Here is a 25045-nt window from a genome sequence, read left to right as displayed (position 1 = left end):
TCAAATCTTCGTGTTTTCCATAATAAATAATGAAATAATAAATCCTGGTAAAAGAAAAATGTGAATAAGTGTTGATTTCTTAATTTTTTTCAATTTCGTCGTTTCGCTTCGTTAGTTTGAGCTGTTGTCCTGGCCTAAGTCCACAGGTGCCAGCACCTCCAGTAATTTTCAAAATGGCAGCTGTTGACCCGACGGAAATTTACTCTCACTTTACGGCCGATTTGCACATGGATTAAGATCGTCAGGTGAGGTGTTATAGGTATCAGACAAACTACGAATCTGTTGTGCATCGATTACAACAAAAATTAGACGGATATCTTAAGAGGCAATGAAATGCCAGGCAAATTACTCGTCAGTCAAATTGGCTGACGAAGATTTCGTACAAAAATGACCTTCCCATTCCTGACTGTGGTTTGTGAAAATATCCGATTGTGAAACTAAACCACAGACAGGTTACTGACTAGAATTCGCCCTGGTTGCCGATCAATTCAATCAAATTAGATTATTGATAAAATCAACATAACTAAATAACTTAAGTGAACCTTGAAGTTATAATCATATTATCATATTACTTGTCGACATTATTAAGCAATAAATGGGTTTTACGATTACCGACGCTCCCCTTATCTGACAGTCGTTTCGATTTGAATGGCGGTTCTCCCAAACTATTACGACAGCGGCGGCGCGGCGCTGGAGCGTCTCAGATGACGCAACCTCCCGCGGTGTCTTTAAAAACCACCACCTAGTGGACACAATTCAGATAGACTTTATTGTTCCTTAGTAATACACAAACACCATCGGATTTTATAATAAAGGAGGATTAAAAGTTCTTTAGAAAACAATGTATCTTATTTTTTACTTATTTACTTTGAATTCAATAGAATTATCAATGTTGTAATGTTTTTGGTTACAGCACGGATGCACATGACGTAAATAGCTCGCCGGCTCATCCTAGCCAGAAAAATCAACTGCTGAATCGACGCCTTGAGTTCTCTGATGATTAATGCTATTTCAAGATCCATCGATTATGAAAAAATCAATCAAATTATGGATTCAAATTCAAAACAACTCTTTTGATCCTTTATTTCATATTCTATTAGCATCGATTATGTACATATTTAAGGAAGCACATAATCGTATGTGTCACTTTTCTTCAAGGCGTCAATTAACATTCAAGTTTTAGTTTCCTTGTAGCAATAGCCCTTAGCGTTCGATAGTCCATCACAATCAAATCAGAGATATCCAGGCTCTATATATATATATATCATATAGTCACGCGTGTAGATACACTCCATATTGAAAGGGTTCTTTTGCCATGTGTCTCGTAGGTATTTGACATCAACAGTCGTACAAGTCAGGATGGCCGAGCGTTCAGGTCGCAGGCTAGTCCTCTAGGCGTGGGTTCGTATCCTACTTCTAGAACGAGTTTATTTTTGTTTCTATGGTTTTTTTTTAATCGATGCAGCATGTATCATCTACCATTGATTTGTTCATCATCGCTTAAAGTCTATAACGATATCACTCTAGTACGCAACTGTAAACCAGTTTTTCTGGCATAAATCACCTCAGAAAGTGTCAATGGCACCATGCGCACGGGCTATCTATTGTATCGTTTATTAACACGACGTATACATATATGCATATTAGTATTATCTAGTATGTACTTATATATAAGTACACGCACACATTAGCAGTACGTTATAAAACGACATTCACAGGGTAGGCCTACTGTCGAAAACATGGAAATCAACTTCAGCGGAAAGCGAGCGCTGGTCACTGGCGCTGGTAAAGGTATGACGCATACATTATCCATTCATTTCAGTTGTCGATAAAATATACACTCGATCGGGGACTAAAGTGCTTAGGTTTTAGAGGCCAGCCGATTCTACACAGAACCTCTGAAAAAGTCTGCTGTTTCTTTACTTGAGTTTGAGTAAACATGCGTAAATGTTCTTCTTACAATGAAGTAATGCTTTCGTCTGTAGTGAGTTAATGAGCGAGGTGACCAGATTCAGCAATATTTTAAGCTCGATATTCGATGACTTTTCGAATCCCCAACATAAAAGCTGCGCTCAGCATCGACACAATAATTGAATTCAGCCTCTCTAAAATGCCAGCATATGGAGAACATATACGTAGTACTAACCCAACGCAATAGGCCCATTTGAATACTTTCAATATATAGATTCCGAATTTGTTAATTTGCTTCAATCAGTTTTGTGTAAATGACTTGTGGTTTTCAGGTATCGGAAGACAGTGCGTCAAAACGTTGCTGGAATGCGGGGCCCACGTGGTCGCTCTGACCCGAACACAAACCGATCTCGATACTCTAAAACGAGAGGTAATTCAAACCTCTTAAAACCTCTCTTTTCGATGACCATTGGTCAGTATTATTTTCTAAATAGCAGATAAGTTTTCGAAAAAAAATCATACATATCCGACAGTGATGCCGCGATACTATATAAGCTCTATGTAATCATATAAATATTTTCAAATCTACTTGATTTACAATGCTTGAAAAATGATTTCATTTTGTTTTTGTAGCACCCCTCAATCGAGACGGTTTGCGTTGATTTATTGGACTGGAATAAAACCAGAGAAGCCGTGCTGAAAGTCTTACCCATTGATTTATTGGTGAATAATGCCGGAATATGTGAAATAGTCCCTTTTCTCAGTACTACCGAGGCTTGTATGGACAGGTATGGGGACCCCAGCAAGAAAAAAGACGTATCGTTGCCCATATTCAGAGTCTTGATTACAAATTTATACCTAAACCATAAATGAGAAATGAAATGATTGAGACCAGATTTGAAGACCTCGTCCGAAGACAAATTAGCGCGGGATGGTTGTGTTTCAGGTTGCGCATCCATGCAGGAATATGAAGTTGACGATGTACAGAGCTAATTAAGTTTCGAATTCTGAAATAGAACAAACAAGTCCTAAACGCACGCTCTCCGTGCGATATTTTGATCAATGATTTCGTTAATAATAACCAGTTGATCTTCGTATCGTTCAGTGAGGATTTTGAATTCAGAAATAAACTATGGATACCGTAAACTTGTTTTCATCTATCGGTCGAAACGTTGTCGCACTGTCTAACATTTCCAAATCTCGTAGCGAAAGATTCCGCCCAGTGTAATGAGTAACACGCGGAAGCGTTCTGGGGATATGATTAGTTTTAAATATTTTTTCCGAATATATAAACCAAAAAGTCAAGTAGAAATGATTTAATTCCGTGAAAAAGGAGAGTTACCCTAGTGTTGGCCTGGTGAATAAACGTAGCTACCCTAGTGTTGGCCTGGTGAATAAACGTAGTTACCCTAGTATTGGCCTGTTAAATAAACGCAGTAACCCTAGTGGTTGGCCTGCTGAATAAACGCAGAAACCCTAGTTTTGGCCTGTCTAATAATCCTAGTATTAGTTACCTGCTGAATAAACGTAGTAACCCTAGTGTTGGCCTGCTGCTGAATAAACGTAGTTACCCTAGTGTTGGCCTGGTGTCGCGCAAGAACAACGCGATTGTGCTATTCAGAAATACCGCTGAGTTATGGAAAAAAGTTTGAATTAAATGGCCACCGGTCGCAAAAACGTAAAAATTGATAAACATACGTTTGTTTTATCTAGTTTTATGATTTTCCAATCGACAAAAAATAGAAAAATAACATCTTCCCATGACTTTTCCATAGTAACCATAAGGTAACGATTTATCAAGATATTACTCGAGATCTAATTCTTCTTTCTATGCAATACGTTTTAGGACTCTTGGTGTCAATTTGAAAGGTTACGTGAACGTAGCTCAGGTAGGAATTTGTCTAAACCGCTCAAATACAGAAAATTGAAGTAAATACTCGTATAGTGTTTTATTTCATCACCAGGTGGTAGCGCAGTCGATGATAGAACGCAAGTGCCCGGGTACTATAGTAAACGTATCCTCGATACTCGGTTCGATCGTCTGGGATAACTACGGAGCTTATTGCATGAGTAAAGGCGCTGTAGACCAGCTGACTAGAAGTATGGCATTAGAACTAGGTCAACACGGGGTAAGTGCCATCTTTTGACTAAGATGTACCCCTGGCAAAAGACCACTGTACCACGTGGGTCACGAGTTCGCCCTCTGCCTGTTGTTGTTCCCCAGCGGCTGATCAATATGAATTTATGTTTAAAAAGACTCTCCACCTTTTTAGAGTTTTTGTTAGGAATATTACTTCTGATGCCTTGAATTAATCAACTCGTTTTATGTACAATTCTCCGTCGTTTTTGTTAGATACGAACAAACGCTGTTTGTCCAACTGTCGTAGCTACACCAATGTGCTTCAATTACTGGGCGCAATTTCCCAAAGAAACCGAATATGAACGAGTTCATTCCGTCGAACATTGTCCGTTAAGTAAATATGCAGGTAAGCGTCGTCACAATACGTCACTCACTGTACTTATATTGCACTTTATCGATGTATCTGATCATACATTGAGACTTTATCACAGTACCAACCCCTGCCCTAGTAGACACATCCTCCCTCACAGGGATTTGAACCTGATGACATCATGAGACTCTGTCACAGTATAAACCCCTGCCCTAGTAGACACATCCTCCCTCACAGGGATTTGAACCTGATGACATCATGAGACTCTGACACAGTATAAACCCCTGCCCAAGTAGACACATCCTCCCTCACAGTGATTTGAACCTGATGACATCATGAGACTCTGTCACAGTACAAACCCCTGCCCTAGTAGACACATCCTCCCTCACAGAGATTTGAACCTGATGACATCATGAGACTCTGTCACAGTATAAAACCCTGCCCAAGTAGACACATCCTCCCTCAGCAGGAATTTGAACCTGATGACATCATAAGACTCTGTTACAGTACAAACCCCGGCCCTGTCCTAGTAGACACATCTTCCCTCACAGAGATTTGAACCTGATGACATCATGAGACTCTGTCACAGTACAAACCCCTGTCCTAGTAGACACATCCTCCCTCGCAGGGATTTGAACCTGATGACATCGTGAGACTCTGTCACAGTTTAAACCCCTGCCCTAGTAGACACATCCTCTCTCACAGGGATTTGAACCCGATGACATCATGAGACTCTGTCACAGTACAAACCCCTGCCCTAGTAGAAACATCCTCCCTCAGCAGGGATTTGAACCTGATGACATCGTGAGACTCTGTCACAGCACAAACCCCTGTCCTAGTAGACACATCCTCCCTCACAGAGATTTGAACCTGATGACATCGTGAGACTCTGTCACAGTTTAAACCCCTGCCCTAGTAGACACATCTTCTCTCACAGGGATTTGAACCTGATGACATCATGAGACTCTGTCACAGTACAAACCCCTGCCCTAGTAGAAACATCCTCCCTCAGCAGGGATTTAAGCCTGATGACATCATGAGACTCTGTCACAGTACAAACCCCTGCCCTAGTAGAAACATCCTCCCTCAGCAGGGATTTGAACCTGATGACATCGTGAGACTCTGTCACAGTACAAACCCCTGCCCTAGTAGACACATCCTCCCTCACAGGGATTTGAACCTGATTTGATGACATCATGAGACTCTGCCCAAGTACAAGACACATAAGGTCAGTAGTCCCTTCCTCCGTCGTCGGGGTTACGAACATGAACAGCGAAAATGCGTCTCAGATTCGAACCCAGGTTCAAATCACCGTGTGTAACGATGACCGTGGTAAGAGACCTCTAAAAACTACTCTTTTTCGATTTCAGAAGTACAGGACGTTGTCAATCAAATAGTCCATCTACTCAGTAACAGATCTACAATGGTTAACGGTACAATGATCAGAGTTGATGGAGGTCATTGCGTTTGGTAGAATGTAGTCTGAATTTACATCGGGATGCGTTCGATAGATTATGTAGCCTGGTTCGTTTATGAGAGTCAATCATCTATTGTCACTCATTCCATAACACGGCTAGTTTCACTAAGTCAAAACCGCCATAATAATTTACATTCTTAATCACGTCGTATATTTTCGTTTCACTTCGACGGCCGTTTTTGAACGAAAAATGAATATGATTTGAAATTAGAGAGCTTATTTGGGTAGACGGGAACTTCCTTTTTTATCAATACAACAAATATGTTTCGGGTTTATTGGGGACTAAAAGATGTTCAAGCGTTTGAATATTGGTTCCATGTGTGCTTTGTAATTTAAATAAAAGTTTTAATCTAACGTCTCTCTTCTGTATTATTAGCAGCGGGTTAATATATTCTCAGAATTTCTACCCCAAATCATAATTCTGACACGAATACAATCTACCTCGTGTTCCTGTATCAACACGATCCAAAAAACCTGATACAACATTCTCTGGCTGGTAGACTTAGAAATCTGGAAAGTTATTCCCAAACCGAAGTACGTTCAAACGAAATCTGAAAGATTGGATGGGGTTGGGTCTTTGTTACTGCCTTGTAATAAGTTTATCATTTTTTCGAGTGTCATCGAGGTAGTAATAATATTGAATACTTAATTAGTACTTAATTGAATTTTGTCTGACATCTAAGCGCATCCTAACATACTTTTTTTAAAGAAAATGAATAAAAATAGATACCTGCTGCCGCGGGTCGTGGATTTTGAAAACGAGAAAGAAGGTATTAATTTTTTGATTAATTTTATCGTGGGGAGAGATGCTCACTGGAAGATGACTTCTTACATTCTACATTCTTAGCCCCGTGCTTTTCTAGAAGATGGTATATTACTGTCAGTAACACATTTCAGCAATGGACGAAAGCATACGTAAAATCCAAACCCGGCAACGAAAGAGATTGTAGATAATTGATCTATCAAAAAAGCCTCATTTTAAAGGCCTCCCGGAAACCCCAAACTACCTTCCTGTTCTCATAAGCGCAATTTTAACATAAGTTTATAATCACCTGACTTGCATAAATCAACAACGTGAGGATGTTGCTGATTGGACGATATCTTTATTATTTTACATAATGTATGCAAAAGATGTAGTCGCGATTAATCTCCGAAATAGTCATCGTCATCATCATCGTCATCTATATTGTCTCCTTCTCCGCTCCAAACATTTAGAAAGATAGCTACTAGTACGATACACAAGATACGTAGAACAGTAGCCCAAAAACGGGAGCTCGATCCCCCTCGCGTCATGCTCCTTACCCGGTTCAGGAGCTCGATCCCCCTCGCTCCCTGCTCCTTACCCGGTTCAGGAGCTCGACCCCTCCTCGCGTCCTGCTCCTTACCCGGTTCAGGAGCTCGACCCCTCCTCGCGTCCTGCTCCTTACCCGGTTCAGGAGCTCGATCCCCCTCGCTCCCTGCTCCTTACCCGGTTCAGGAGCTCGACCCCTCCTCGCGTCCTGCTCCTTACCCGGTTCAGGAGCTCGATCCCCCTCGCTCCCTGCTCCTTACCCGGTTCAGGAGCTCGACCCCTCCTCGCGTCCTGCTCCTTACCCGGTTCAGGAGCTCGATCCCTCCTCGCGTCCTGCTCCTTACCCGGTTCAGGAGCTCGATCCTTCCTCGCGTCCTGCTCCTTACCCGGTTCAGGAGCTCGATCCCTCCTCGCGTCCTGCTCCTAACCCGGTTCAGGAGCTCGATCCCTCCTCGCGTCCTGCTCCTTAGCCGGTTCAGGAGCTCGATCCCTCCTCGTGTCCTGTTCCTTACCCGGTTCAGGAGCTCGATCCCTCCTCGCGTCCTGCTCCTTACCTGGTTCAGGAGCTCGTTCCCTCCTCGCGTCCTGCTCCTTACCCGGTTCAGGAGCTCGATCCCTCCTCGCGTCCTGCTCCTTACCAGGTTCAGGAGCTCGATCCCCCCCGCGTCCTGATCCTTACCCGGTTCAGGAGCTCGTTCCCTCCTCGTGTCCTGCTCCGTACCCGGTTCAGGAGCTCGATCCCTCCTCGCGTTCTGCTCCTTACCCGGTTCAGAAGCTCGATCGCTCCTCGCGTCCTGCTCCTTACCCGGTTCAGGAGCTCGATCCCACCTCGCATCCTGCTCCTTACCCGTTTCAGGAGCTGATCCCTCCTCGCTTCCTGCTCCTTACCCGGTTCAGGAGCTCGATCCCTCCTCGTGTCCTGCTCCCTACCCGGTTCAGGAGCTGGATCTTTTCTCGCGTCCTGCACCTTACCCGGTTATGTCAAAAAAGGGCTCTAATGAAGACCAGGGACTTTAGAAGTTATGCAGGGTGGTACCGCTGAGATCACAGGGACGACATGCGATCCCAGGGCGGGCCGCGTGCGATCCCAGGGCCCATGGATGGTTATTAGTGATAGTTATTTACAAATTAACACCGAGATTGACGCTTTGTTTGAAATACCGTTATTTAAATCCGCTACGATCCGCTAAAATCCGCTACGACTGAAACGCTGATGTGTTAGTTAGTTAGATGGCGCCAGCTACCGGTGCAAAAATAGTCGAGGCTCGAATTTATCCTTTTCTCACCAGGTTTTTGAACTGATCAAAACAGTAAGCTCATATCGATATGAAATCTTTAATTAACTAAAATTCACACCATTCATTCTACATTTAAACTTGACATGAGGGGGTGGACATTATTTCATTCAATATTGTGGGCTCGTAAAAAATAAAAATAAATTCTCGCACGCTCGAATTTATTTTTATTTTTTACTATATATTCAAAACATTGAATATTTATAATAATTAGAGAATTATTATTAAAGAATTTTAAATATCTCCTGCTACAAGATAATGTTTTAAATCACTTTTCCCAATAGGAATGCTGAAACCATCCATTTATTTAAGAAAAAATCAAAAGTAATTTGAAATATCTTATTTTGAATATTTAGAGTTGAATTATTATTTTTGAGTTATGATATTTGAAACATACAGCTTAATCTTATTTCAATATATATTTATTATTCTTTTCATATTCGATATGTTTAACTGTTTGATAATGTTTTGATTTATGTGATTTTAAATATTTACCTCCACAATCACAATACACTTTTTCATTAGGATTGAATTTTCTAAATTCATCATCTAAATTACATTGAACTGCAACATCTTTGAATGATTTTTCATTATCTAATTCACATTGAATTCCAATAGTTGATGAATTTTCATTAAAGATAATTTGTTTATTATCAAAATTGAAAAAATATAATTGTCTTTTTTCAATTCTTAAGTTAATCAAATCATTATAATCTTTTGAAAGTATTATATCACTTTTTCTTTCATTGAAAGGAATTTTAAGAATATTTATTATGTTTTCATCTAAAGTTCCTTTAAAATTTAAAACTGTGTTGAATATTTTAGGATTTTTGATTCCATTATCAAAAGTATCTACTAGTTCAGTAATTAAATATGTTTCATTTGATTATATTTGATTAATCATAGTAATGTTATCAATTTTATAATGTCTTGCGGACACTTAATTTGTTGCTGAAATATAATTTCTAATGTTAAACTGTGAAAATAATTTATTGGCTTCATTGATTTCGATTTTGAATTGAGGTTCTTCTTCTTCTTTCTTCATTTTTATAACAAAATTTTTATCAAAACTCATTCAAATATAAATATTCGCTGTTTTAAATATGAATTATTTCACTCACACTTTACTCACAAAATTTTTATGTTAAAAATAAGAATTTAACTCATATAAATATAAATATTCAATGTTTTAAATATGAATTATTTTACTCACACTTTACTCAGACTTTTTATGTTTAAAATTGATTTTTTATTGCTGAAATCTATATTTGATCTTATCTTTCTAGATTATTATGCTAACATTTTACTCTCACTTTTAAAACATGAATATTTTAAGAGAATAGGGATAATAGGGGTTCAGGTCAAAGGTTGAAGGGGCGAGTGAGTAAAAAATAAAAATAAATTCGAGCTTGCGAGAATTTATTTTTATTTTTTACGAGCTTTTCCCTATTACTATTGTGGTTGTAGTAGCCAAATATTAATTTGCTCTCTCACTCGTCACAACGGCGAACTCCAGTCCGTCGTCAGTTTTTTTGGTTGGAGCATAGAACTATGGTTGGAGGTGGATATTTTGCCAATGCGGCGGTATTATTTTAGTAAACGCTATTTTGCCAATGGCTAAATATAATAAGATATAGGCCTACTTATAAGACATACGACGTAAAATATAATCTTATGTTTAGGGTTAGGGTTTCGATAGGGTTATAGGGTCCAAGTAAGGATGAGGTTTTTATTAGGGTCCGTTTTACCCCTAGGGATAGGGTTAGGGTAAGGTGAGGCTATATGTTGTCAAAACTTGATTGCGAAAGCTGGATTGCGAAAACCTCGGTGGGTCTAGTGGAAATACGTTACGCTCGCAATTTGCTGGTCCGGGTTCGAATCCTGCTCATGCTCATATTTTCTCTAGGTAACAGTTTTCTCCACACTTTCCTTGAATTTTCTAAGTCGTCCACCTCAGTGCGCATGCGCAGTGTCAATAGGCTAATCAGAACGAGCCATTGGCAAAATATCACCCGCCCTATTTAAAAATTTAACTTGAGAGCACATCAGGTGGCCTAGTTCAGTCAGTTTTGGTAAAGGTCTTATTAGAACCAGAAAGGACTGGCAGTGAACGTAAAACATCGAGTTTAAATCCACCCTTCACTTTATTGAAGGATATCTAAAAATGTCTGCATTGAAAGGGGTTAAAATGAGGAAAGAGACTCCATGATGTGAACGTTTAACAATATGTTTCCACGCCTACCAACGGAAGTTTGGTATATAGGCATGGAAACGTTCGAGTCAATTTTTTTCTTTTCAAACCCATTCAATGAAGACTTTTTTGATATCCTACAATACAGTTCAAAATGGATTAAAAATCATATGTTTTAGGTCAATGGCCAGTCTTCTGGTCCTAATAAGACCTGTTCAAGTCCAGGTTAGCGTGGACTAGTTCACTCAAAGATACATTTAAAAAAATGAGTAATTCGGCCGTGCACTCAGCTTTCTACCAACATACCGACAAACTGGCATATAACAAAAAATCTTTCAAAGAGTTATTCGGCTACAAAGTTGCGTTTTTTGCTGACATACTGACAAACCGACATACTCATAGTCCCTCGATCCAGCCACGGGTAATCCAGGGAAAAACCCTGTCCCTCGATCCTAGCCACTTCATATAAGCAGGGAAGTGTGATCACACTTCCCTGATATAAGGGTAATCCACGCGTCACACAGCACCTCGATCCCAGCCACTGCATATAAGGGTAATTCTCGCACCACACAGCCCCTACACCCCAGCCACTTTACATAAAGGTTATCCACGCGTCACACAGCACCTCGATCCAAGCCACTTTAAGTAAGGGCAATCCACGCACGGATTTGCTGGTCTGTCCGTACATCCCTAAAGCGTTAGGCCTATGTCGTAAGATTCAATCAGTCAGATATTGGCGGATTAATTTCAAATACCAGTCCGATGTGATTAGTCTTTGTTGGAATGGAACTATATAATGCTAAACTATGGACTTGAGCCATAAGACTTTTATCACGTATACTACCAAAACTGACTGAGCGGGTATGCTCTCAAGTCAAGTTGAAATATACATTAATAGAAAAGAACCCGTCGATTTTCACATTACTGCATTGGTGATTTTGTTAGACCCTCTTGAATTTATTTGATTGGTAGATTTTTGGCAAACATTTCCCGACCACCGACAATTATGCCTATAATATGATACTTCCTCTGTTCTTTCAGTTAATATGTCAGCCCCTCATGGAATAGTGAATCTTCGGAATTCATGCTTTCTTGGATCCAAATGTTAGCTGTTAAGCCTACTGAGAAGAAGCAAGTGATGGAGGAAATTTCCAAACAAGATTTTTGTATTGTATGTATAGATTTTCATTGCCTTGTAAACATTGCTGAAATGTATATGGAGCACAGTATAAAAGCCTATATATCATCATTATCATCCATTACTTCTCTTTTACTTCTCCGGATATTAAACTCGGTTTAGCTCAAGGATTATTTCTTCGCGCTTTGAGAATTTGCGACCCCTCATTTCTACCCGATGAAATTCACCATATTAACCAATCTCTCAAAAAACTTGCCTACCCCGATTTCCTATTGAAAAAAGCTCTACTTAAAGCTCGTACTACGCATTTTAGAAATAACAACCTTAGAACTCCTACGTTGGCTACCGATAAACAGCCTATCATTGTACCGTATGTACCTTTCCTCGAGAATTCTAAAGTTTCTCTTCGGTCACTAAATAAACAACTCATCTTTAAATACAATAATAAACTTAGTAACATATTGATTAACAACAAACCGAAAACCGAATCCCTAAACTGTGGAATTTATAAAATACCTTGTAAAGTTTGCGACAAAGTATATATAGGAGAAACAGGTCGGAATCTTAATCAACGCATAAAAGAGCATAAATTAGATGTAAAAAACTTTAAACCTGAAAGCGGAGTTGCTAGTCATGTTTTTCAGACTTCACACAATTTTGATTTTGCTAATGCTGAATTAGTTTACCCTTGCAGCGATAAAACTAGAAGACATATTTTGGAATCTGCATTAATTATTGAAAATTCGAACAACGTTGTAAACCTTAACAATGGTTTTTCACCCCATAATAAACTTATATCAAAATTCCTCTGTAAACTGGTTAAACTCAACACTTGATTTCCCCTTTGATTATTTGTTATTTGTTCTCTCATCAATTTCGTCTCTGACTTAACTTGTATTCACCTTTGTTTTAAGTGCCCCCTAGTTTGTCTTTCTTTTTACTACTGACTTTAAGTTTCATTTATATTTATACTCACTATTGTTGTTTATAATCAACGCATGGAATTAAGACTTTCTTAACCAGGGCGACTCTCGATTTGCCAAGGAGAGGCGAACAGGCGACATGCTTCAGGGGAGCGACGAGCGGACGAGCAAGCTCTTGGCCCGGCTTGGCAACTTGACACGATATCAGACGATGCATGGGCAACAGGAGCCGGAGACGAGAGCGGCACAGACTTGGGCACTGGCTCTGTTTACTACTGGTATCTAGTACGGTAGTCGCGAGAGTGACGGGAGGTGGATGGCTGGATTTCTTATGAGAATCCCATGAGGGATCGCCGGCTTGCTCCCCTACTGATGGACGGCCAGTAGGAGAGGAGCCCGCGAATCACTCAGGGAAATCGGTAAGATGTTGAAAAGGTCGATTGAACTGAACTTTCCCGAGCGAAAGATGAGAAGCAAGAGTTATCGCATCCGGGTTCCAGGGAGTCGTCGCCTTGGATTCCACCATCCGAATTGACCACTTCCTGTTCACCATTAACGTTTGACCGACCGCCTTCGGGCTCGTTCGCTACCAGTTTCAACTTTTCAGCACCGGCGGATAGTCCGTTTTACACGCTCATTCCAAAGGTTTTCAGCAAACATGGCGCCACCATGCCTAAACCTCGTAAGTCCGCGGAACAGGCTAAGTGCATGGCTTCAGATACCGCCTCCAAGGAGGATGCTCACGCTCTTGGCGAGTCATCTGTGGTGGCAGCCGAGCTGATGTGTATTGATAAATACGGGTCCAGGACCGGCCGACAGGGTTTACCTATCCCCTGCTGGAGTCGGGCCCCCGAGCCGGGAAAGTGTCTCTCTCTGGCTGAGCGACCTATCGACGGGTTAGAACATCCTATCGACCCAGTATGAATAGAATTATCTAGTTCCTAGGTCGGTGACTCGTGTGATTTTACTGGCTGTCAGGGCTCAAATCAACATGATTCTGGCAGCAAGATCCTTGCTGATTAGGGAAATCCAGCCGATGGGAAGAGATCGTCCAGAACCTCAGAATTACACAGCCAAATGGGAGAAATGTGCTCCCTTCACCAGTAAATGAATTGAGATTAAATGATTGTTAACGAATTGAACATGTACACTATTACTACAACATGTTAGCAGATACCGGACGAGTCCTCTCTGGGCTGGAACTCGAGACTGTTTACAGTGCTCAAGGCCTCGGGAGGCTTACGCACTGTGACAGACCTGTCCTTTCTCAGCGAGCATCTAGTTTTGCATGACCACACCAAAACAGGTAGTTCAGACGCTTCTTCCTGGCAATGGGTGTCGTGAATCAAGACACGTTCAGGTGCCAAATCCACCCCAAGTCGCGTCGCTACCTCCGGGTCATCTAGCACTTGTTTAGAATCACAAAATGGCAAGCCCACTTAGTACATCTTCCTAGTCAAAAGATATATTTGATTTTCTTCTGTTTTCTTACAGAAAGGTTTCGCAGTTGAATGATGATGATTTGGTTAATTTGCTAAATAAAAATCGTGGATATCTAGGCAGCATTTTCCAAGGCTAAGTATTATTTTTTTTCAACCTTTTTCGTACTGCTCTTCTGTTCCTCCATATTTTGACAGGTTTGGACCTTTTGCATAGAGACTGGTGCTTGATTGATTTGATTGATTTGATCCATTGTGATCTCAAAAAATTGTTGATTACTCTGAATAATACATCACATTAGTAGAGATCCCCTTAGCATGTTATAAGTATACATTGCCGATAGCAATTATATTAAACTTGTGTGATATGAACTATGATTTCAGCTTTTATGTCGACATCTTGATGATCATAAAGCAGGAGGAGAGAAAAGGTGTAAGTATGAATAATGGGCCATATTTGCTGAATGTATCACTTGACCAAACTACAGTGCCAGTCAGTAGTGGAGGTTATATCGATGTTTGTATCTTCGCGAACTTTCTGTTTGAATAGTCTAAAGGTTACCTTGGTAAATGAAACAATTACGTTGCTCACGCCTCATAAACCCCGAAAATATAGCACTTCTGCTGCACTTGCAGTATAAGTCACGGTAGTTTAGGGATATCTTTCTCAACTGACCTTCCAAATAAAACATGTTGTATCCACCAATCAAATGAATAGAAGGGGCCAATTTTAAGATGAAAAATTACCCATGAGAAGCAAACTTTTCAATTCAATCATGATAAAGCCCATTTTTGGAAGGATCATTTGCTAGTTCTTTATATGTGATGAATGTTGTGTCTACGTTTGTTATAGCGAGGTTCCACTGTAACTACATGTAGATTTTGATCTAATATGTTCATGTTTAAATGGATCTCTTACAGTGAACTTGACGTACTAGGTACCATCGCAACTGTACAGCAACAATCAGTGTGACCTAATTGTGAAACTTTTAACTGATATATATTGTCAGATGCACATGAAGGTACGTATGACTAATCATAGGAAAATACATGTACATGAGTATCATCTATAAAATTTTGAAATATAATGGTGTCTTCCAGTAGGCCAATATGGATTATGTTTTTCCTGTGCTTCTTCCTGAGACACTCATAATAATATATATGGAGGTTCATGGAAGCACTCATGATAAAGCCGAGGAGCAAATGGTTGAACTTCATAGCAATGCAGATGATTGTTTAAGGTGGCTGCAAGTTGTGGAAATCATTATGTGATGTTTAGTAGAGTGTATTCAAAATCAGTCATTTACTTCAATCGTGGGAATATTTTTAGATATTAAAAAGACTAAAATTGAAATTAGATTGTTTTTACAAAATAAAATTAGACTTTATGCGGTTTCGGATATTTAGATAAGACCTGATGATATAAACCCTTTGTTATATGGTAACTGTTAATTGGTACCGTAAGTGTTATGTTGAAAAATGACAAATGGTAAGTGTTAAAAGGTTTTCTCATTTTTAGCTAAACTGGGACTTAAGTCCCTGTGGGCTTTTGCATTCACTTATCATCCGCTTGTCTGTCCTAAAACTGAGCCTGTTGGAATCAAGATGACAGTCGCCGCATTTCACACATTTTTTCAATGAAAATTTTGAAGCAAATCGATCAATTATCTTGAACTATATGTGTCCCCCTGTACCCTTCACACATTTTTTCAATGAAAATTTACAAGCAAATCGATCAATTATCTTGAACTATATGTGTCCCCCTGTACCCATCAGCATTAGAAGAATTGGGTCAATTGCTTACAAGATGGCCATCCTGTAACCTTTCTATGTGCTAAAAGGTTATTTTGGCTTGAATGTGCAAGACCTGTAGCTTCCTAATGGTTTGCCATTTTTCGTTGAAATTTGTGATTGGTATTATATGGGAAGGGATTAACATATCAGCCACATATTTTGATCAGTCAAATATTATGCAGTTGGTGGCCATCTTAGTGTGATGAATACTCATTCGTAAGTGGAAAAAATGTTTTTTGAGGAAAATTTCAACGGGTGTTAAATTTGAGTCTTGCTAATTGATGATTATTAGCACTGTCATAGGTTTCATCTCCTCATGTGCAATTGGGATCGCCCAGTTCTTTTTCTCACCATCAGGGGCAGTTGTTGAATATATTCAATTGGTCCATTTATATTGGTATCTATCCGTTTAAAATTTAGTAACCGCAATCAATTGTACCTCATTACCTGTTCTATCATTTGGGTGGGGTTCAAGGTCATTGGATTATGTATATTGTCACCAGGGAGCGCTGAATAGCCAAATAACGTAGTATTTTCATATTACGTTGATATCTGGGCTTATTTTGTTCAATAATTGCAAAATTGTAGCTCATGACAAGTTCTAGTGGTAAATTCCAAAGGTCATCGGTTTCTGTGTAAGGGGCATAGAATATTGAAATTGTCTGATTTTTGGGCATTGCATACCACTTTCCGAGTAGGCATAGTGTTCCTGGACCCCTCGTTTAAAAATGTACTCTGAAAAAAAGAATATTCTCTATTTTGTTATGTCATTGAAGATTCTCCTCTATGGTTCTGCCAACGGAATTTCTTCTAATTTTGATTCCATGTGTGAATTAGTATGATTGATTTGCATTTGCAGGTATGCACTTGTATTGAATATTCAAACATTTATGTCCATTCGAGGATTAGGAGTGTCCATAGATGGAATCAGGTTTCTTTTTAAACGTTTTCATTACACTTCGATGTGTTGTCTTGTTGCCTTTCTTAGGGGCATTGTATAATTTTTATGGGCTTTTGCTTTACCGAAATCCATTTTTGCTAATGTATGACACGTACAAAATAACTTGCGAAAGAGGCATAGTTTCTCATCTGAACTTTCAAATTTTCAATGTTGTAATAAAATCTCTAACCCTCCTGCACCACCCTTCTGTTAGGTTTGTTAGCACTCTACAGCCGGTAAGTCTTAATAAATCTTCTTGAAGGTTTGTGTATGAGTTGGAACAGGTAAGAGGTAATATTGAAAATGGTGATCTATCAGCTAGATGATATGTCCAATATGACAGCCATGTTGGCCATCTTGAATTTTTCATCGGCACCATACAGCCTGCCAACCTATATTGATTTCCCTGACCCTGGTGTATTAGCAGGTACGAGGTCTACCCTATTAAAATTGGTGACAACCAATTGTGTAATATTGCTGCTATATTATCCAATGTATGATTTTCTTCATATTCAATAATCATTAGCACTGTCACATGTTATATACCTGTGGAAATCTGTGACTAATTCAACATTTTAGTTGAGTAGTTTATGCATGTATAGTTTTGACTGGAAGACAACACCGTTGGGCGAATATCTCAAATATATAGAAGGAAAAATATCGAATTGTGGTCGGTCCAGACTGCAGATCGATTCCTATGTACTGCCAAGGCTTCTAATGCAATATCTTGAGGCCCCCGAATTGCTGCTGCAGACCAGATCTTTGATGCAGAGCCCAACATATGAATAACCTGTAGCAGCCCTACACATACATTTTTCTGGCATTCTATCATATCATTTAATGATAATTACTGAAGTACGCGACGTAAGCCCCAATACGAAATATTCTGAAGCATGAATTCATTTTTATTGTTTCAATCATAATATGACATGTAATTCATTCACATCGTGATGTTACTTAGCCTAAATGTTTAGAATAGTGATTAAGATGAGCGCAACGTACATAGTATCAAAATTTAGAAATACTAAAAAAAAAGATTTAAAAGCCATCCATTAAACATTGACTCGTTGTTTAGTGGGGTAGCTAAAACATATTTTAAAAAATAATTTCCAGTGCCAAATCCGAATCTGTAAGGAGAGATGAAGTGGGGTTTCTTCCGACTTCTTGAGCTATGAATAACTAGTTTTAAAATTGAAAAGTGATTTCGACGGTTTATCCGAAGTTTAAAAGCATTGCGTAAGTTGGATCTTTTGGGACCAAGACAAATCCTTCGACTTCGAAAAATTCCGATTTCCAGCCGTTTCCAAAAACTACGACTTCCAATTAATTTCTGTAAACGGAAAAATTTAATCCATATCTACAAGTAATGATTAAAAACACTGAAATATTTCGGGTTTATTTTTTCCAATATACCCTCTCACAACTAGAATAACGACTGTCGACATGTATCATCGATTTACAGCCAGAAAAAAGGGTTAGGAACAGGAAAGAGAAACGAGTAGAAAATTCTGGACCATCAGTATTCATGTGATATCGTGATATAAGCGAGTATCCGACTACGTAAATTCTGTGTTCTGAGTTGAAATCATCACTCTTTTATTTCCGCAAGTGACTTTTTAGGTATTTTCCGAGTTTCTGACCTGAAATGATCGCCCTTTTAATTTCGCAAGTGACTTTTTAGGTAAGTTCCGAGTTTCTGACCTGAAATCATCGCCCTTTTAATTTCCCAAGTGATTTTGTAGGTAAATTCCGAGTTTCTGAGCTGAAATGATCGCTCTTTTAATTTCGCAAGTGACTTTCTTGGTAAATTCCGAGTTTCTGAGCTGAAATGATCGCCCTTTTATTTTCGCAAGTGACTTTTTAGCGAGTTTAAATTCCGAGTTTCTGAGCTGAAATGATCGCCCTTTTATTTTCGCAAGAGACTTTTTAGCGAGTTTAAGTTCCGAGTTTCTGACCTGAAATCATCGCCCTTTTAATTTCGCATGTGACGTTTTAGGTAAATTCCGAGTTTCTGACCTCAAATGATCGCTCTTTTAATTTTGGAAGTGACTTTGTAGCTAAATTGCGAGTTTCTGACCTGAAATAATCGCCCTTTTAATTTCGCAAGTTACTTTTTAGGAATTTTCCGAGTTTTTGAGCTGAAATGATCGCCCTTTTAATTTCGCAAGTGATTTTGTAGGTAAATTCCGAGTTTCTGAGTTGAAATAAATTTCTCAAGTGACTTTTTAGGTATTTTCCGAGTTTCTGACCTGAAATCATCGCCCTTTTAATTTCGCAAGTGACTTTCGAGGCATTTTCCGAGTTTTTGAGCTGAAATGATCACCCTTTTAATTTCGCAAGTGATTTTGTAGGTAAATTCCGAGTTTCTGAGTTGAAATGAATTTCGCAAGTGACTTTTTAGGTATTTTCCGAGTTTCTGACCTGAAATCATCGCCCTTTTAATTTCGCAAGTGACTTTTTTGGTAAATTCCGAGTTTCTGAGCTGAAATGATCGCCCTTTTATTTCGCAAGTGACTTTTTAGCGAGTTTAAATTCCGAGTTTCTGAGCTGAAATCATCGCCCTTTTAATTTCGCAAGTGACGTTTTAGGTAAATTCCGAGTTTCTGACCTCAAATGATCGCTCTTTTAATTTTGGAAGTGACTTTGTAGCTAAATTGCGAGTTTCTGACCTGAAATAATCGCCCTTTTAATTTTGCAAGTGACTTTTTAGGAATTTTCCGAGTTTTTGAGCTGAAATGATCGCCCTTTTAATTTCGCAAGTGATTTTGTAGGTAAATTCCGAGTTTCTGAGTTGAAATAAATTTCTCAAGTGACTTTTTAGGTATTTTCCGAGTTTCTGACCTGAAATCATCGCCCTTTTAATTTCGCAAGTGACTTTTGAGGCATTTTCCGAGTTTTTGAGCTGAAATGATCACCCTTTTAATTTCGCAAGTGATTTTGTAGGTAAATTCCGAGTTTCTGAGTTGAAATGAATTTCGCAAGTGACTTTTTAGGTATTTTCCGAGTTTCTGACCTGAAATCATCGCCCTTTTAATTTCGCAAGTGACGTTTTAGGTATAAATTCCGAGTTTCTGTAACAATTGTCCTCGGGGTATTCTTATGGCTATATCAGGGTTAATCACCGCTGTAATAGGGGACAATAAGCTTCTTGAACCGGGACAATAGGATCACACACAACTCACCAGGGCCCAGTTTCACAAAAATGATTACTTTAGGCCTAGAAATCGATTTAAGATTATCTGAATTAATGAAGAAATAAAATCAAGTTAATCCTTTTTGTGAAACTGGGCCCAGAACAACAAATGATTCTTGCGATGTCACACAGTTACATTTATGGAGCTGAAATCATCGCATTTCACAAGTGATTTAGGTAAATTCCGTGTTCCTGAACTGAAATCATGGCTCTTTTAATTTCACAAGTGTTTGTGTAAAATTCGAGTCCCTGAGCTGGACATCACTAGTTTAATTTCACATTAAGGGATTATTGGTAAATTCCGAGATAAGCTAGAATCATTACTAGTGAGTGATTTTCGAGGTTTATACCGTTTGTGAGCTAGGAATGATAAGTTTTAAATTTCAAAAGGAAGTCGCTCGATGGAAGTAAGAGTAGGAATCAACTATTCTTAGATTTAAAAAGTTCGCCACCGTACGCCAGTTCGTACAAATTTTTTCCCCAGACTTTATGATTCCCAGTCTGTGAGCTATTCAACTATTGGGAAAAAGTCGGATATGCTTAATTGTAGGAAATTATCTGACCACTGATTTTTGTCCCCGAAATGTTTGTATGATCGTGAACTTATTTATCATATCGGTATACCAAGACTGCAGTTGTGTTTTAACTGTTGTGTTTTAATATGCAGTAGGCTCGGCAGGGGCGGATCTAGGGGGATGTCAGGGTGTCCCCTCAAAAATGAAGTGCCCTAAAAAATGTCACTTCAAAATTTTTTGGACCAAGGTTTTCCACCTATAATAATTGTTTCAACACATGAAATGACTGTAAAATGGTGTAGATGTATCCGGAGTACGTGGTGTTTCGTATAAAGTGTCCTTTTTTCTCATTGGACACCCCCCGTGGAAAATCCTAGATCCGCCCCTGCTCCGTCAATGTTTTCCATCTGGATTATTTAGACAAAAGCACCTTTATGATATCCCAATAACGAACTTCATGGTATAGGCCTACTTACGAGGATAACATCCACCGGCTCAGTCCCTACGCGATACCAAACTATAAATACGTCGGTACCATTCTATTCTCACAAGATTGATTTTTCAAAATCCCCATCTCATCATAACTGGGAGATATTTATAAACTATATTAATCCCATCGAATTAATTTTCAAATGAAATTTCGGCTGCCGGGAACCAAGGCCGCCCGCGTGGCAAATAATCTAAAAACGATGGATCCACCCGCTCGTAATGAATGATTGGCTTCCGTTTATATAATTTCTTTATCTTCTACTTCACATCTTAATCTACTACTACACATGAACTTTACTTCACATAATTTTCTTCTTTTCCTGACCAGTAATACAGAGAACGATGATTTCAAACAAATCATCGTGCCACCTTTGAAATCTTCGATTTATAATAGTTTGAATACGGGGTGATTGCCACTTGGGTTGTGACATTTTTTCCCGCAACTATTTATTCGGAGCGGTATGTAAAGTCTACCGCGGGTACTACCGTGAACTCTTTAGTTGGTGCCCGCAGCGCTAATGCTCCTGAGTCCTAGTCGACCTCGAGCTGCGCGGACCGAAGAACTAGCCCTCCCAAGTGGAATATATACATTTAAGATGGATTTTCAGCAAAAACCGCAATTTAGATACAAAATGGCGGCTTTTTGAATCGCAGAAGGGATAGGGTTTAGGGTCTAGAGGGTCCAGAGGGTTAGGTTTAGGGTCAAGAGGGTCCATTTGGAGACCCCACTAGTGCACGGGCAGCGGGTTATCCCTGATAAGATAAGTTTGAATTAATTTTTGTGGTGAGGTGGTCTACGGGACGTTGATGCCTCGGGGCGTGTTCGTGTCGAGTCGTCGTATCCAGTCTTGTTCGGCTGCTTCGCGGATCGGTCTCGTCGAGCCTGGTAGGTGTTGGAGACCGTACACCCGAAAGTGTTGGCGGGTGTGGTCGACCTGGTTAAAGTGGTCCGAGACTGGAGTCGAATTCTTCGTTCTGATGCGTGGGACGTGATGTGTGACGCATTCTCGTAGAGACAATACAATTTCACGGGTAGCGCAATCAATTGTGCTGCGGATCGCGTGCATTTTGTTGTGGCTGCGGCAAACGGTTGTTTCTCGGATGAGGGGACACGTGCGACATCTCGGTGTTCTGCATTTCTTGGCGCCTCGACGTCGGGTTGACGGAGTTCTTTGAGTAGACCTGGAAATAGAAGAATTGGAAACAACGGAAGTATTTCGGTTATGATGCGATGAAGAGGGGACTCGGGGAGGGGGTGGCTCCGTGGGTTTGAGCTGCGACGACGTTAGGAGATCTTTGAGACTCTTTTGCTTGGCGTAGGCGGTAACCTTGGATACCTCGTCCGACCGGCCGGTGGCCGTAGCCAGTTCCGCTATAATCTGGTTCGGATGTTACGGGCTAGGATTCGGTTGGCTCCGGAGTGGGGTAAGATAAGGTAAGATATAGGTAGACGCTTTTTCGGGGGTTCGTTGGCCCGTTGTGGTTCTCGTTGATCTCGTTCGAGCTTGGCTTTTGATGTGTCGCAGTTCGCGGTCTTTGTAGCCACGACCTTTGACTTTTAACTATACCGGAAAATGTGTGCTTAGGGTGAAACGAAGATCGATGTAGTAATTGATGCAAATCGGTTGGTTTGAAGTTGACTTTGGTGTCTATTATACCACTTGTCTCGCATCGCGGGCCTTTGAAAGTGGTCACATCCAGGAAGTTGACGGTGGTGTCACTGATTTCGAGGGTAGAGTTAGGATGAGGCTATAAGTATCCGAGAGTGGAATAAACTCCCTGCAGACCTGGTGTCAGTCGGCAGCCTTGCAAGCTTCAAGGCTGCTCTCCCTAGCCAATAGTATATTCGTGGCTATTATAATTAAAACAAAAAAAAACAAAAAAATTTCTTTTTTTAGATTTCTCCCTGATACTTATTTATTCCTCTGCGCACACCCGAAAACTGTTATATCCATCAACAAGTTGATGCTGACAGTCAACGAGAGAAGAAGAAGAAGAAAGTTGCGATTCCTGGCCGCTTCGGCGACAGCGCTGGGGGAAAACGTTAGGCTTGCATCCGTTAGCTTGCGCGTTCGAATCCCAATTTTCGTGGATATGTCTTAGAATTTTCTAATCCAGTGCGTTTTATTGCATTAATTTGTGGATGGTTTCAGCATTACACAAATTGCGCAAAAATTGGTATTAGTGATTCACTGGTTCTGAATTTCAATGATCAATCACAATTATCAACGATATTTTATTGGCAAAAATGAAGATATTTTTTGAAAATTTCGTCTGACCAGACGGCTTTCAGACTTTTCATTTGAGTTTTTCATCATTAATGAAACTGGTATTTTATTAATTCCTGATGACGAGAGCCCCAAATGAAAGGATCTTTGAGGCTTTTTTACGAGCATCTGATTTTTGCGATCGATCGTAGAAACGCATTTACGAGCACCAATTTTTGGGATCGATTTCACGATCAGCGTTTTTGAGAACACGATTTTCAATCGACTATTGAAATCGACCAACTCGCTCGGCGAGCGATTTGTTGATTTGATTTCCAAGATGGCGGTACTGGGTAGTTGATAAAGATACAATCTTTTTCTCATCGTCGCCATGTTTAGGTCGCGTGACTAGCCTAAACCATCGTCATTTCTACGAGCGTTCGATTGGAGCAAATCGTTCACGAAATCGATCGCAAAAATCGCATGCTCATAAAAACGGCTTCGCTCGTTCGAACACCTTCGCTCGTAAAATTATGTTTTTTTCCGTCGCAACAAATATGTTTTTGTCCGAACCAAAAATCTAAGTTATTGATTCCGGCTAAAGATTTGCGTCCATTCGGTCCGGGTGCCATATTTTAGTGCTGGTGTTCAAAGCCTGCAACGGCCTATTGTGTCCTCTTCTTTACGTAAGAAATTCTGCCAATTACGACGTTTTGGATTTGATAACTACCGTTTTCTTATGCCAACGGTCTAGTTGGTCTTGTGCCAATATTGCTAGAAAGTGATGTTAACAAGCCACATTTTGAAACGGTGATATACCCGGTCGTATTTCTTGTTGCAGATTATTGATTCAAATAGCCTAACACTCGCTATTGTGCGAATTTCGTTGCGATGTGATTGATCTGCTGTAAAATTTTAGATAATTAGAAAATTTCCTTAGCTTTAATATAGTTTGACTTGACCTGGAATGACCTAAGTCATGAATAATCATTAGCAGATGCGCATGCGCTTAACACTGTGTAGAATGACAGGTGGATCCTCGCTAAAATAGATCCATTTTGTAAAATATCAAGCTGTGTATTGACGATTACTGTTAAAATGGCGGAAAAGCACTTTACATTTTTATACTTTGGTCACTGACTCTTGAAATAAGAGTACCGTCGACGTCAAGATACTCGAAGAAACCGTAGCGTATTAACTTCCACCAGTCGTCGGGTATGGTACATGTACGAGGGAGGGAGGTAAGTCTTCAGTTTCTCCTGATGAATAAACGAATCACAATGTATATCCAATAAAAAGACCTTCATTTTTACATGACTGGACCTCCTTTTTTAAAAAAATGCCTGCTGAATCGGAATACAAACTTTTTTCAGCTATATCGTTTGCTACTATAGGTTATTAGGAGAAAATAATAATCTTCCACCCCTCCACTTTTTACTCAATGGATTTACTGGCCTTGCGATTGCGCAATACCGATTAATGATGGCAGCACCGGCTTGCCAATTGAGAGCTCTCCACATTTTCGGCTGTCCCTGAAGCTATTTTAATAGCGAATTTGCGATTACTGAATTATTTCCGAAAAAAGTTATAACAACATAATTAATGACCTGATTTAGCGATATGAACGGTGGGTTTGAATTGCTTTGTCTTCTTATCTGTCGCTACAATGCGTGTTTGTGCATGAAAACAGTTTCTCCAACGATGTTGATAGAACATTGCACAGGCGTTTAAAACATTTCTTGAGGGTGGCCAGGCTGAAATTTCGAGGCGATGCGAACGAACGAACTTAATA

At 39.8% G+C, this 25045-nt stretch overlaps 2 protein-coding genes across 2 annotated transcripts in view; one reads left to right on the top strand and one right to left on the bottom strand.

Annotated features, from left to right (window-relative positions):
- The window catches only part of LOC141912027 (uncharacterized), a 65603-nt gene that overhangs the window by 17899 nt on the left and 22659 nt on the right, over positions 1-25045 (bottom strand). The gene's annotated exons all lie outside the window — the stretch shown is intronic.
- LOC141911965 (L-xylulose reductase-like) lies at positions 1646-6533 on the top strand. The gene is made up of 7 exons (XM_074803095.1): positions 1646-1791; positions 2244-2341; positions 2545-2699; positions 3758-3800; positions 3876-4040; positions 4265-4397; positions 5732-6533. Exons 1-7 carry the CDS (start codon positions 1740-1742, stop codon positions 5833-5835), a joined length of 750 nt encoding a protein of 249 aa, XP_074659196.1. The 5' UTR covers positions 1646-1739; the 3' UTR covers positions 5836-6533.

This window comes from Tubulanus polymorphus, chromosome 10, assembly GCF_964204645.1.
Source record: "Tubulanus polymorphus chromosome 10, tnTubPoly1.2, whole genome shotgun sequence".
NCBI lineage: Eukaryota > Metazoa > Nemertea > Palaeonemertea > Tubulaniformes > Tubulanidae > Tubulanus > Tubulanus polymorphus.
This window is presented reverse-complemented; position numbering and strand designations above follow the sequence as displayed.